This window comes from Dermacentor albipictus, unplaced genomic scaffold (assembly GCF_038994185.2).
Source record: "Dermacentor albipictus isolate Rhodes 1998 colony unplaced genomic scaffold, USDA_Dalb.pri_finalv2 scaffold_22, whole genome shotgun sequence".
NCBI lineage: Eukaryota > Metazoa > Arthropoda > Arachnida > Ixodida > Ixodidae > Dermacentor > Dermacentor albipictus.
The window spans coordinates 4,347,079-4,361,414 of record NW_027225576.1 but is presented as its reverse complement, the minus strand read 5'-3'; the positions used below and the strand labels follow the sequence as shown (position 1 = coordinate 4,361,414).

Genomic DNA, 14,336 nt, shown 5'->3' with positions numbered 1-14,336 from the left:
CGTTTTGGAGGGTGGAAGGGCATAGAGTGATGGGCGCAGCCCATTTGTGTTTGGAGGGGTAGAAGGGTTTCAGTTTCAGTTCATTGTTCATTCAAGATACATAGTTGGTTGTTAGTAGTATACAGGCGAGGGTCCCAAAGTCAAACGACTGCAATGGGACTCTCGGTTAACAAGATGATTGGTACAAAATGATTCATCAATACAGCAGTGTAAAATTATGCAATCTACAAGTAAATAAAATGTGAACAAAGTAGTGCGAAGGAATACATTCGATTTTTATACTTTTCTATTTTTATTTTTAGGGGTGAAGTGAGAGAGGTGCGCGAGGCTGGCAATGCGGAGAAGGCTGGAAAACAGGTTCTACTGTATGAGCGCACAGCGGCTATTGGGGCGGCGGGTGAAGGTGCAGTACCTCAGATTTCTTTTTCTTTTCAAGGATTTTGCATTCCACTATCTTTCGGCATGGACACCCAGCAGCCAGGCTTCATCGTTATAACCGATAATGCAGCATGGGGGCATTGTAGTAGGTGGGTTATTTCATGATAGAAAACATACAAAAGTTGATGGTGCAGTAGCTTCTCATTGTTACTACGGATATATTGTTAAAACCAGTATGGTTATAAGTGAGTTAAACTGTACTAAAAATAACTGAAACAGTGATATCCCTCATTTACACTTGTCTTTTTCGACAATCTAATGATTCAGGATGTGTTCCTGACAGATTGAAAATAGCTGAAATAATTTCAATATTTATGTCTGGTGATCCATCATCTGTCTCTAACTACAGACCCATTTCACTGACCAGTATGCCATGTGAACTATAAGAACACATTACTCTGCCAGCAATTATGAAATACCTAACAGAGCACTACGTTATCTTCATTAACCTAAATAGGTTCCAACAAGGTCGCTCCTGTGAGACGCAGTTATTTGAGCTAGTCACAGACATATAGCAAGCTATTAATGATTCATCACAAATAGACACCATATTTATTGATTTTGCAAAGGCTTTTGACAAAGTAGCTTATAACCAATTATTAATGAGTCTTTGCTGTTTTAATATATATAGTAGTAGGACTACGAACTGAACTGTCAACTTCTTAACTAACCAGCACCAATTTGTAACTGCTAATAAGTTTTCTTCTTCGCTATCCCTAGTAATATTCAGGGTGCTGCAGGACTCTGTACAGTCGACTCTCATTACAACAGACTTTGATAAAAAAAAAGAAGAAAGAAAAAAAAAGAAAAAAGAAAAGTCAATTTTATCCGAAGTCCATAATATCTGAAATGTCTCACTTCCAAAATTTTCGTCACAATGTCTAACAACTTTATTGCAAAGAGTGACGAACGTGCAAAGTAAAAAAAAAAAAGTCGCAGTTTCACTTCAGAGGCAAAACAGACTGCGAGAGCAAATTAAGCAAGATAAGCGCAGCAGCAGCAGTGAGCGAATTCACCTTCTACTGTCTCTCGTTTCAACGCGAACTAAACGTCGAAAGCACAGCGCATATGAGGCTACCAGCACTGGGCGCACTTTGTCCACATCACAGATCGCTTCGAAGATTAGGCCCGCGCCATAAGCAGCAGCCGCCGGAGTAGAACCCCCTCTTGTCGCCTCCCCCCCTCGTGCCTCGCGCGCAAAAGAAGATGGCGTGTTTCTGCCCTGCCTTCCTCTCTCACGCGGGCAATATTGAGCCGCATCGTTGGCTGACCCTCGCAACTCAGTTGTCAGCCTGTGTTGACATGGCAAAATTACATTTTATATGCCCGATTTTTAATAAATTGCCGCTTATTTCTTCCGCTGTAGCCGATAGTCCGTTGTAGCGAGGTCGGTTAAAAGCGAATTTCGTTGCATTGATAAAAAAGGTAGAACAAACTAAGGCTGAAATATGGTCCGTTATACAGTGGAATCTCGATGATACGATCACGGCTAATACGAATTTCTGGATGATAAGAATTTTTCTGTGGTCTCGGTCGAGCCCCATTACTTTCCAATGTGCTAGAGAACGGTTGTTACGAATCAATTTACGACCCGCATCGGTTGATACGAATATTACCGAAGACACTTTGGAAATTTGAAGTGTGCTTGGCGAAGGCCAGACGCTGCTGCCGTCTGCGCTCCAATTCATTCGCTTTGGTGTTCGGCGATATCGCCTGTCGCTGCTGCCGCTTGCGTTCTGCTTCCCTGCCTTTAGTACCCGGCAATCTAATCAGCCGCTGTTGGCATTTCCGTTCTGCCTCCCTTGCTTTCGCATCTGGTGACATGTTCATTCGTCGCACGCGCATTCGCTCCTTGTTCTACTGGCGTTTGATGTTGGGGGAATCCGGCGTCCGCTGCCGCTTCCAGAACCGCTTGGCGCGCAATCACGGGCCGCTTCGGAGCTACGGGTCTCACTCGACTGCAAGAAGACGTCTGACGAAGGAGCGGCGGTGCAGCTGCCACTGCCGACGCCCGCACGCTCGTTCCACCGCTACTGTGTGACGTCACAGTTGCTCTGCGCAGCTGCGCCCCCGACCGGCGCGCCTGTTGCTAAGTAGGGGAGGAGGTTGCGCCGCTGCGCGGAGAAGAGGCCACAGTTGGCACCATTCCAGCGCACGGACGGACGCGACCGCGAGCCCCACCGACGGCAGTGAAAGAGAACAGCGCGCAGTTACGCGATTTCTCCCTCTCTCTTCTGGTGCGGAGGCGCGGACGTGGCACCGGACAGCGCGGAGGCCGCGACTGGGCGCGAAGAGTTTGAAGCGGCGGCACTTTCGTTGCTTTTGTGCTTTTCCTCCTTTTCCGCGTGCCATCGGACGGAGTGGCTGCTGTGCTTCTAGCCGCGTTCTTGTCTTTGACGTGGGTGACGGCGAAGGACCACCACCAGCGGCTGAAACGCTGCATGCGCTCGAAGTTCTGAGGCGTGCTATGGCCGCGGATGAAATCAGCGACGACACGTGCACGCATTTTTATGGATTTGAGCAAAGTCTGCTAATTGACCTGACAAAGAAAAAGAAGCAGAAGGACATCGGAGACTTTTCCTTCAAGAAATAAATGCTTTTTACGTAAGTGCGCCTGAGTGAATTCACCTCTCACTCTTTAATTTAGCTAGATTTAATTGTTTGGATGATACGAATATCGGCTAATACGAATCTTTTCCGTGACCCCGTGAGATTCGTATCATCGAGATTGCAATGTATCCAAAAGTCAGTTGTTCGTGGGTCCATTGTAACGAGAGTAGACTGTATTGGGACCGATTTTATTCCTACTATATATCAACGACATCAGCAGTAATATCAGATCTACAGTTAGACTATCTACAGGTGATTGCATAATTGAATTAACCCTTCCGACACTAACACTTTGCGAATTGACCTCAATAACATTGCCGATTGGTGTAAACAGTGGCAAATGAAAATATTGTTTAAAAAGCTAAGGCTATACCTTTCACTACGGCTACTAACCCCAAGTCTTCCGATTACTCGATGAATGGCATTATTATTGCAACTGTGCACAGAATACTTGGGGAATTAATTTATGTTCAAACGTTTCACGGAACCAACCCATAGATGAAATTACTAGCAGCACATGCAGAACTCTTGACTACATCAGGCTAACTTATACTGAGCTAAGTCCACTCAATTATTAACCTGTACTACACTGGTATGTTCAAAAATGAAGTACATATACATCTAAATAACTCTAACTAACAACAACTAACTCTGCTCCTTTTAAACAAGAGGTACACCGACCACGTACAAATTCATACTGACGGATCGGCAACTCTCCAGTGTTCCTCTGGTGCCGTGGTTTTCCCAGCGTAAGCCACCACTATCAGTTTCAAGACATGTCACCCAACGACACCGATGACTGCGGAACTTGCAGCTCTTCGTGCTGCACTTCGCCTCGTCAGCCTAGAACAACCGCGAAGATGGTCAATATTCAGTGACTCGAAGGAAGCACTGCAGTCTTTGCTATCAGCCCTGCGGCGTGGACCACACGAACAACTGGTATTTGAGATTAGAGAACTAATCCATACTTTGACTGAGAAAGGACACCACGTGACATTTCAGTGGCTTCCAAGTCACTGCGGCGTCATAGGAAACAAACACGCCGGTAACGCTGCTCGGTCGGCTCTTCAAGGCGACGAAGAGGAGCCGATACCATTATCAAGGACAGATGCCGCGAATGCTTAGCCGTAATGTTACGTTCTCCTTGTGGAATGCAGGAGGTTGTCAAAACAACCGGCTGCACAACCTAGACTCCTCTCTACGCCTTTGCATTCCAGCTGGCCTCTGCCGTCACGAAGCTACCCTGCTTTGTTAAATATGGCTACGGGTGGCCTTCACCAAGTCTTTTGCTTTACGAATCGGATGGGCCGACGACGTCTCGTGTGATAACTGTGGTAACGAGGAGACTCTTCAACACCTTCTCTGTGACTGTCCTTGCTACAATTTACAGAGACGATCGCTCGCAAACGTGATAGGGCGCTTTGACCGAAGACCTCTAACAGAGGTAGTTATATTAAAATGCCGCCATCACAAGCCATCGCAGCAGAGGGCGACGACGGCACTGTTGCGGTTATTGAGGGCGACAGAATTGGACAAGCGGCTGTAGCATGAACAGATGTTCATAGTACTGCAAGTGCTAATGTGCTGTGCAGTGACAGTATGCGGCGACAGTGACCGACAGTGATTGCATGTCTGTGCTCCTTTATCACTTTACCTCCCCCTCCCCTCTTTCCCCAGCGTAGGGTAGCAAACCGAATCTTCCCCTCTGGTTAACCTCCCTGCCTTTCCCCTTTCCTCTGTCTCTCTCTCTTGCATAAAATACAGAGGCGCACTGTCGCTTGCGATTTACGCACCCTTCTCAATATTCAAAGGAAATGCTGCTGCAGCTGCTTTTACTGAGCCTCCCTTTCCACTTTAAGAATACCTGCTGCTTCTGTTTCTTCTCTTTCCAGACATTGTGTGTGGATTGCGTGTCATTGCCTACTTAGAGCTTGCAGCTCGTGGTTACAGCTAAACGGATATCTAAAGCAAATCCACATGACAAGTTTACAGATGAAAAGGTCGCGTAAAAAGTACACAGACCGTGTGGCTCCAGCACACATTTACACAGACGATGGAGCGAACAGACCGGGGAAATACTCAACCATTCCACCACCATACAAGAGCCTGGCCAGAGAGCAGTCACACACATACGTGCTAGCCCAGTTGTGGCCTACCTGAATCCAGACACCTGGACAGGTAGGTGGCCCCAAAAGCAGATGAGGCAGAATTCAAACATGAAAAGATAACTGTTCTTTTTCTTTTCTCTAGTCATCTGTGATATGTGCAGCATAAGAACGTCGAATGGCACATTTCTCATCTGTGTTTGGGACTTGTGGTTTCATCTATCTACCATGAAGGCCCCTGGGTTTCCCAAAGGAAAACAATAAAGGAACCCTTTGGAGTGTTAGATCTTTCTAAACATCTTTCCAATCATAGGCATCACATAGTACATGTAAACTTAGAAGCAGGCAAATGGCCAATAAACTTTCAATTGCTACCTCATGGTATCACAGCTACCAAAGCTAAGGCCCTCGCTACACAATGAGTGAGAAAAATAAGGCAAGCCGAGGGGCTCGAACACGCCCAGGGCTAATCTTGTATAAATACACAAATACCCTCGAAAGTGAACAGGAGGATGGTTGCCACAGCAGTTTAACTCTTTCCTTACCAGACCTGAAGAAATTGCTTAATTTGATGCACACTTTTTCTGCATGGTTGTTAAAACCTTTTCGTTAAAGTTCTTCTACTAGCAACAGCATGCAATGTCCGCAATAATGATTGAACTGTAACTACAGGTCAAGTTTGACAATTTTTGGCAGATTAGGGAGTGTGGAAAAATGAAAATGGACTCGAGGTATCGTTGAATTGTTTGCAGCAGATTCGTTGAAGGATGGTGGGCAGATTGTTCTAGAAAAACTGGCCACCCTGTATACGCAATGCCTCATGACTTCGAGCGTAGCGGAATCTTGGAAGAACGCTAACATAATCCTAATCCATAAGAAAGGGGATGCCAAAGGCTTGAAAAATTCTAGACCAATCAGCCTACTGTCCACTGCCTACAAAGTATTTACTAAGGTAATCGCAAATAGAATCAAGAACACCTCAGACTTCTGTCAACCAAGGGACCAGGCAGGATTCCGTAAAGGCTACTCAACAATAGACCATATTCACACTATCAATCAGGTGATAGAGAAATGTGCGGAATATAACCAACCCTCATATATAGCTTTCATTGATTACGAAAAAGCGTTTGATTCAGTCGAAACCTCAGCAGTCATGGAAGCATTACGGAATCAGGGTGTAGACGAGCCGTATGTAAAAACACTGAAAGATATTTATAGCGGCTCCACAGCCACCGTAGTCCTCCACAAAGAAAGCAACAAAATCCCAATAAAGAAAGGCATCAGGCAGGGAGATACGATCTCTCCAATGCTATTCACAGCGTGTTTACAGGAGGTATTCAGAGACCTGGATTGGGAAGAATTGGGGATAAGAGTTAATGGAGAATACCTTAGTAACTTGCGATTCGCTGATGATATTGCCTTGCTTAGTAACTCAGGGGACCAATTGCAATGCATGCTCATTGATCTGGAGAAGCAAAGCAGAAGGGTGGGTCTAAAAATTAATCTGCAGAAACTAAAGTAATGTTTAACAGTCTCGGAAGAGAACAGCAGTTTATGATAGGTAGCGAGGCACTGGAAGTGGTAAGGGAATACATCTACTTAGGACAGGTAGTGACTGCGGATCCGGATCATGAGACTGAAATAATCAGAAGAATAAGAATGGGCTGGGGTGCGTTTGACAGGCATTCTCAGATCATGATCATGGTTGCCATTATTCCTCAAGAGAAAAGTGTATAACAGCTGTGTCGTACCGCTACTCACGTACGGGGCAGAAACCTGGAGGTTTACGAAAAGGGTTCTACTTAAATTGAGGACGACACAACGAGCTATGGAAAGAAGAATGATGGGTGTAACGTTAAGGGATAAGAAAAGAGCAGATTGCGTGAGGGAACAAACGCGAGTTAATGACATCTTAGTTGAAATCAAGAAAAAGAAATGGGGCAGGACATGCAATGAGGAGGGAAGATAACCAATGGTCATTAAGGGTTACGGACTGGATTCCAAGGGAAGGGAAGCGTAGCAGGGGGCGGCAGAAAGTTAGGTGGGCGGATGAGATTAAGAAGTTTGCAGGGACGACATGGCCACAATTAGCACATGACCGGGGTTGTTGGAGAAGTATGGAAGAGGCCTTTGCCCCGCAGTGGGCATAACCAGGCTGATGATGATGATCGTTGAAACTAGTCTCTAGAGCTCTTGGCACTTCCTCAATAAAACAATGCAATATTTGCACTTTGGTCGACCAGGTAACACAGTTTTTAAATTACAGCAGCAATGAAGACACGGAAGCTTCTGCCGGGTTGTCTAATTTTGTGAGTCGATGTATAGGCTGTTTTATATATGTCTCAAACAATGGTAAGTGCTCACGACTGCATGTTATCTTGATAATTGTGTTTAAATAATATCAAGTGCAACTTAATTTTTTCCATCGTGGGTTGTTTTTATCCAGAAGCATTTTGACAGCATATAGAAATTATTACAAACAATCCTTCCCGTCTTGTGGGGTTTTCACTCTCACAAGCGCATGCAGTCAACTTCAGACCAACCTTCAACCAAAGCTTGACTAGCAGTTTAATCATTAACATTTTGAACACCGCTGTGCAAGCGCTCTTATTCATTATTGTACAATATTGTGCAACACTCCACATTACAATACAGTTTCAAATAATTTTCAAAACCTGTCTGAGCAATTATTACCGCTACTACACATTACTACAAACAATCCCTCTCATCGTGTGGAATTTTCACTTACACAAGAGCATGCAGTCAATTTCAGGCCAAAGCTTGACTAGCAGTCTAATTGTTTACATGTTGAACACTTCTTGTGCAAGTGCTCTTATTCATTACTGTACAATATTAGGCAACACTCCACATTACAGTACAGTTTCACATTCACATAACAATTCTAAATAACTATCTAGGCAACTATTACTGCTTAAATCTATTCAAAACACCAGTGATCAGGCTATAATTTTATGTATCACGGTGCGAGTTGCAACGGCTACTTCTTAAAATAAGGCATTATAGCATCAAAGCACCGAAAATGAGCGCACTTCTAGTGGCAAAGGGAAGAGTTAATGGTAAAGCATTTTATAAGTGATGCATAACATGTAGCTCGGCTCCAACTTGTGGGAAGTTGTCTTTTCGTTCAGTTCAATTTCCCTTCTCCTTGTTATTTGTACCTTTCAACTAAACACATCCACTAATTTCCCCTATGTTTTCCCTGGCTTCATTGTCTGTTTATGTCACATAATCGTACTTCAAAAGTATGTTTGCCAGATTCTCACTAATCCATTGTAGTATGTGGGTTATCATTACAAATGAAAGATGGATAATTGTGTTTTCAAAAAAAGAGTTCTGAAACTTCGTAAAGCACGAATGTATTGTTGCTCTTTCCTGGAAAAAGACATGATAGTGTAACGACACTGAAAATGAACCGCACACAAGCTCAGTCTAGCTGAATAGCATCCACATTTGAAGTGTTGAATTCAAGATGGCTGACACTCTTATTTGATGAAAACAGTGTAACAGATGGGATTACACAAGAAGCACAGTGACACGGTGCTGATTACATAATCCTGAACCAACTAGCCCGACAGTCAATCCTCATCGACGCCCTTATGTTTTGAAAAGCACACACACAAATCCTTCCTCATGTAAGTAGGAGATGAAGCCAGGCAGATCCCAGAAGAGACAATTTCTAGTCTTGACATTTACAAAGAGACTAAATGAGGACTGTGAAAAATGAGGAGACTTCTATGAGAACAAAGTCATTGCACAACACAAAGAAATAAATAAACATTGTTGTGGAACAGTTTGCCAACAAGTAGTGCACATCCAAAAAATTGTACAACACTGCCTAGCAGCAATACCACTGAGGTTTTCCATAAGATAAACGAAACTCCCTCGAAATTAGTTACACATGACACATTTACCACAACACATTTACTATGTTTACTACATTTACTCACAGCGCTGCTTGCTCAGTTGAAAGCGGTTCTCTCCTGGCTTGCTACTCAGTGGACTTGGCTTGCCTAGACCAGATACAAAAAAAAGAGACTAATTGAGTCCCCTTCACAGCAATGTACTTTTGCCTCTTGGCAGCACATATTCCAGCAACTTTTTTTCTCACAGCTAACCATGCTTTCTTGCCTGGTTATGTGACCTGATGTGTTTGATGCAATGAAATCATCTCTACGGTTATTTGGCTCACATGATAATATATGGGGTATAGTACTGCACAGACCCGAGCCGACCCGAAAGCCTGGGACGGGCCGTCCGTAACATTCTTTTGGTAGGCCTGGGCCAGGCCCAGGCTTGAGACCGTGGGTCGGGCCGGACTCGGGCCCACTCATTAAAGGGCCTAAGTTGGGCCTTCGAGTACATGTGAACATTATGCATTGTATGATCTAAGGTATTCTGTGCCAAGCTGAAGCGACATGTACAAAGAGCTGGCTGGTAGGGTACCTTAGAAAAAAAAAGTGCTAATTTTTTTCTATTCCACATAACAAACAGTGTTTCTGCGTAATGAAGATTAAATTATACAAGAAAGCGCTCTTCAAACCATTTCCCTGTTACCACTTTTACGATTGCACTATTACCACTCTAAATACTACCTATTTATAGTATTTTAGCACTAATGCAGTGGGTGTCTTTCTGTAGTTGTTCCTTTATTTTATATGCTGTATGCTTGTGAATTCGCTGTTTGTACATGCAACGGGTGTTTCAGCGAACCCTTTCAAAAATATTTTTAAATTGCCTGTGCCAGATAGCACAATTCTAGTTCATGAGCTGGTCTACTTGAAGAAACAGACATTACTTTTGAGCGCAAGCACATGGTTTTAGTTCATATTTCACTGGCTTTCTTTACATGCAGAAAAAAATCACCCCACAGCGTGTACGCTGCTACAAAAAGTTGAACTTGTTGTTTCTAAATCCCCTCTACAATGTTACAAAATGCACTTGGCCCTAAAGAGAATATTAAGAATTTCGAATACTTGATCTCAGTAAATAACTAATTAAGGGGAACATAAAAATATTTCGAGGAGTACCACATGACGGCAAACCATATGTTGTTGTTTTTACTCAGCTGTGGTTAACCACATTATTAAAATTTTGGTTCAAGTTACGTGAAACACCCTATATAACCTTGAAGCTTTTTTTATCTTGGTGCAACAAATTATTAACGAAGAGCCCCTTTTATAAGTTTTTCGAATCATTAATGTTTCCAAAGTGTACACAAAAGCATTAAAGAGAATGAGCTTTTTCATGATAGCTCTACACTATGAAAAAAAAAGAAATGCTGTCTTTTATTGACACTATGCTTTTAATTGTGATGGGTTTTCATGTACCGCATAAGCACTATTTCACTTATTTCTGGGTTATTACGGGCCGAAACCACAATATGATTACGGGGCATGCCATAGTGGAGACTGGATTAATTTCGACCACCTGGAGTTCTTTAATGGCACCTAAATTTAAGTACATGGGTGTTCTTGCATTTCTCCTCCACCTTAAAGGGACACTAAAGGTTACCAGAAAGTCAAGTTAAAGTGGTAGAGCAATGTTCTAGAACGTCTAAGGCGTCAATATAATCGCAAACAGAGCTTTAGTAACCGAGAAATTGAGGTAAATGCATGACACGATTTGAGACTTCCCAGCGACATTCCGGTACTAGCCCGATGACGAAAGCACTCCTCATAACTTGTGTTACTAATACTCAACTACTCGTATTAAAAATATAATTTCATTCGATTATAAGACGGAAGAAAATGCTACTTGTCTACGTCTATTCGATTCTAAGAAAAAATAACATTTTGACGTTACCCTTCCGTAGTATGGGTGGTCGAAAGGTTTCGTTTTCGCTCGACTCTGCGCCGCGAACGCTTTGGAGTTTCAGTAGTTTCGTTATCGTGTCGTGCTGTGCAGGTTCTGCTGGCTCGCGAAACTTTCATTTGGAACAAGCAGCGAGAATGCCACGTCCATGTGATGTCGTGGGAAGCCCTCGTTGCTTTCCCGCTCCGGAGGGCCGGTTTCGAGGGCGCCGTCGCAGTACGCAACGACGCCGGCTGCGCGAGCCCTCGGTAGCAGGTCGCGCTCGTCAGTGCTCAAATCGCTGAAGTTGAGCCCAGTGTCGCGAGCCAATCTGTCGTTGTTAGGGTCCATTGCGACGAGCGTCGAAGTTTGCGTCATAGAATAAAGTACCAGCTTATGGTCGTGCGTTTCTCCTTCCGCTAGCCACCATACTCCCGCTTTCGCTCTGCTGTCGGCTCTGTCTTGGCTCTGTTTCTGGCCGCACGCTCGCGTTTTGCACAGAAAAGCCGTAGCGCCGTCTGCGGACGCCGTTCTACTCACTGATGGTGCAACGTCACTATGAGACCATGATGTCAGTACTCCTTGATCAGAGGGCGGGCGATTTGAACTGCGCTAGAGGTACGCGGATGCTTCAGAACGTATTTTCTCTAAAATAAGTCTCTCCTTGGCACAAAGCAAGCGTTTCGATGTTTTTGGGATGGTATTTCAACAGTCCACGTTGACTTAATAGTAACCTTTAGTGTCCCTTTAATGCAGCCACATTGGCCGGGAGTTGAACCCGCATCCTAGAGCTTAGAAGTGCAACAGCTTATCTGCTCAGCTACCACCAGGGGTAAAGGAACATTTCAATGCACGTGCACACCGGATTTTCCGCATGGGTTGTCCGCTACAAAGGGCAAGGCACCAATAATGATCATGACCATCAACAAATTTCCTCCAGCGTGCCCGGGCCGGGCCTAGGCTGGGCTGGGCTCGAGCTTCATGAAGCGGGACCAGGCGAGGCCCGGGCCAAAAAATCACGCCTGTGCAGTGCTCTAATATGGGGTTTTATGGCGCAAGGGCCAGGGACGGTCAAACAGAGCCAAGAAATGATATCAAGTATTCCTTTTACTTGGCTCACAAAGGTGCCTTTGCGACATTTGAACCTCAATTCAGCTGAAACAATGTAACAATATTTTTTTTGCTAAAATATTTACATCTGCTGCAAAGTTTGATAATTGATGTCTTTGATAATTTCAACTGGGAGGAAGAAAAACAAGGAAGGGGGAAAGAGGGTGCAACTAAGGTAATACCTACAGGATTGTGTTTCCCTGCATATACATAAATTCAGTCTGTGAATGAGGAGCCACTATGAGGAGGTCACAATATTAAACAATTAGTACTTCGATTGACTGAATCCTTCTGGACATCTGAAGTCTACAAAGTGTCTACTTTTCACAGCAAGGAACATTGAAGCTAAATGTGATCCCAAAAAGCTTTTGCACTAACCAATATAGGTGGCTAGTCTATACATCTGTTAACCCTCAACTGCCATATGCCCTTCTTATAGCACTAATTCTTAACCATTATCCAGTAGGTACTTTTCCAGCTGAGTGGGATGCAAAATAGGTGCAGATTAGACATGCTTAAAAGGAAGAGGTCTGGACACCGACCAAAAATGGTTTAAAAGAGTTACGTTTTGGCTCCCCCACGGGAGCCTTGTTCACTATGAAAAAATTGTGAACATTTCATTGTGAACAAGGCTCCCGTGGGGGAGCCGAAACGTAACTCTTTTAAACCATTTTTGGTCGGTGTCCAGACCTCTTCCTTTTAAGTATGCATCATCCCGACCAGACGGGCTTCCGTCATACTCTCAACTTCAGATTAGACATGCATTCTCTGGACCATGTATTGGGACCAACAGTAAGGAAAACCACTTTCAGGGGTCCTTCTGTGCATGACATAATGCGACACAAGGCTTCATTGTCACAATGAGCACTTGACACCATTCGGGAAAAAGAAGAAAAATAGTTGGGAAACGTGCCCCCCCCTCCACAGGTTAGGTTATTTCTTTGCTTCTACTGCTTCAGCCAAGTGGCATGTGGCACACACCATGAATGGCACCTGTAAAAGTGGCTATACTAAGTGACAACCTAAGAATTCAGCACAAGCTCTACCCACAAGTCTGTAATCCATCTGCCCTCTGCACTTCTGCGCTACAAAACATAGTTCGTGAGGGCCGCTAACATTCAAAAAAGTTTGCATCATCAATATAGCATAGCATCAAAAAGTTGATGCTATGGAAATTAGCAAATGAAGATTTGGTTGGTTCATCAATAAGCATATTCTATGAGTTGGTCAGCAGTGTATTTGTGACTGCATTCCTTTGGTTGTTACAGAATATTGTGAGCATACAGCACTTCGTTGCTGAATGGGAAGCTATGCTTGCTGTTCAACTGAGGCAACTAGGAGCAGCAATGAAAATGAAAAAGCAGCACTACAGCTCACCTCCAAAGCTTGTGTCCGACGGTGGAGCTGCCATCCGATTCTCCGCTTCACCAGGCGCAGCGTTCTTGTCGACCCAGCACTTCTGCTCATCCCATACAATCTGTACACGTAATACAGTGAGACAGTGGTGAGCAATGTGAGAGCACAAAGGTGCTACCAGGCACCAACCACCACCCCACCAAAAGGCGTGCAGTCAAGCAGGCAAAGCAGAAGGACTGAACAGTCAGAGATAGTGTGAAAGGCAAGAGCAGACAAATCTATGTAATGCCAAAAGGAGCATGAAGGCAGCATGCTGTTGAGCACTGCCTAGAGCAAAGGTAGATGCACACTTGTGAACAGGCGCCAATCCACTACAGTATAACCTTGTGACAGAAGTTAAAGTAATTAAATTTGAGGGTTTTACATGCCAAAACCACAATGTGATCACAAAGGACACTATAGTGGGGGACTACAGTTTAATTTTGACCACCTGGGGTTCTTTAACGTGCATCTAAATTTAAGTACATGGGCGTTTTTTTGCATTTTTCCCTCATAGAAATGCGGCTGCTGTGGCCGAGAATTGAGCCCACGACCTCGTGCTTACAAGCACAATGCCATAGCTGCTAGGCCACTGCAACAGGCATTTCCGACAGAAGAGGCAAGACATAATGCATTGTTACTAGCCTACCTGCAATGGTCAGTGAAATGTAGGGTGAAAGCAAGTGCACAGTTCGAAACCACTAATTTGCTACAGATAATTCATAAGAACTGTAGCAACGCAGGTAAGTTGTATATTCATAGACTTAAGCCAAGTAGCTGGAAAAATATCTGCGGTGACAAGATATTTTGGTAAAATCAGGTGCTTCTGTCAATTACAATGAGGTTCGCGGAAGACAGAAACTTGAA

At 44.1% G+C, this 14,336-nt stretch overlaps 1 protein-coding gene across 1 annotated transcript in view; it reads right to left on the bottom strand.

The window, feature by feature from the left end:
- Window positions 1-14,336, bottom strand: part of LOC139052386 (protein transport protein Sec16A-like) — a 33,949-nt gene that overhangs the window by 10,573 nt on the left and 9,040 nt on the right. The window contains exons 3-4 of the mRNA XM_070529486.1: window positions 13,452-13,551; window positions 9,122-9,184 (exon numbers count right to left, since the gene is read on the bottom strand). Coding sequence (XP_070385587.1) covers window positions 9,122-9,184; window positions 13,452-13,551 — 163 coding nt within the window. The remainder of the gene's footprint in view (window positions 1-9,121; window positions 9,185-13,451; window positions 13,552-14,336) is intronic.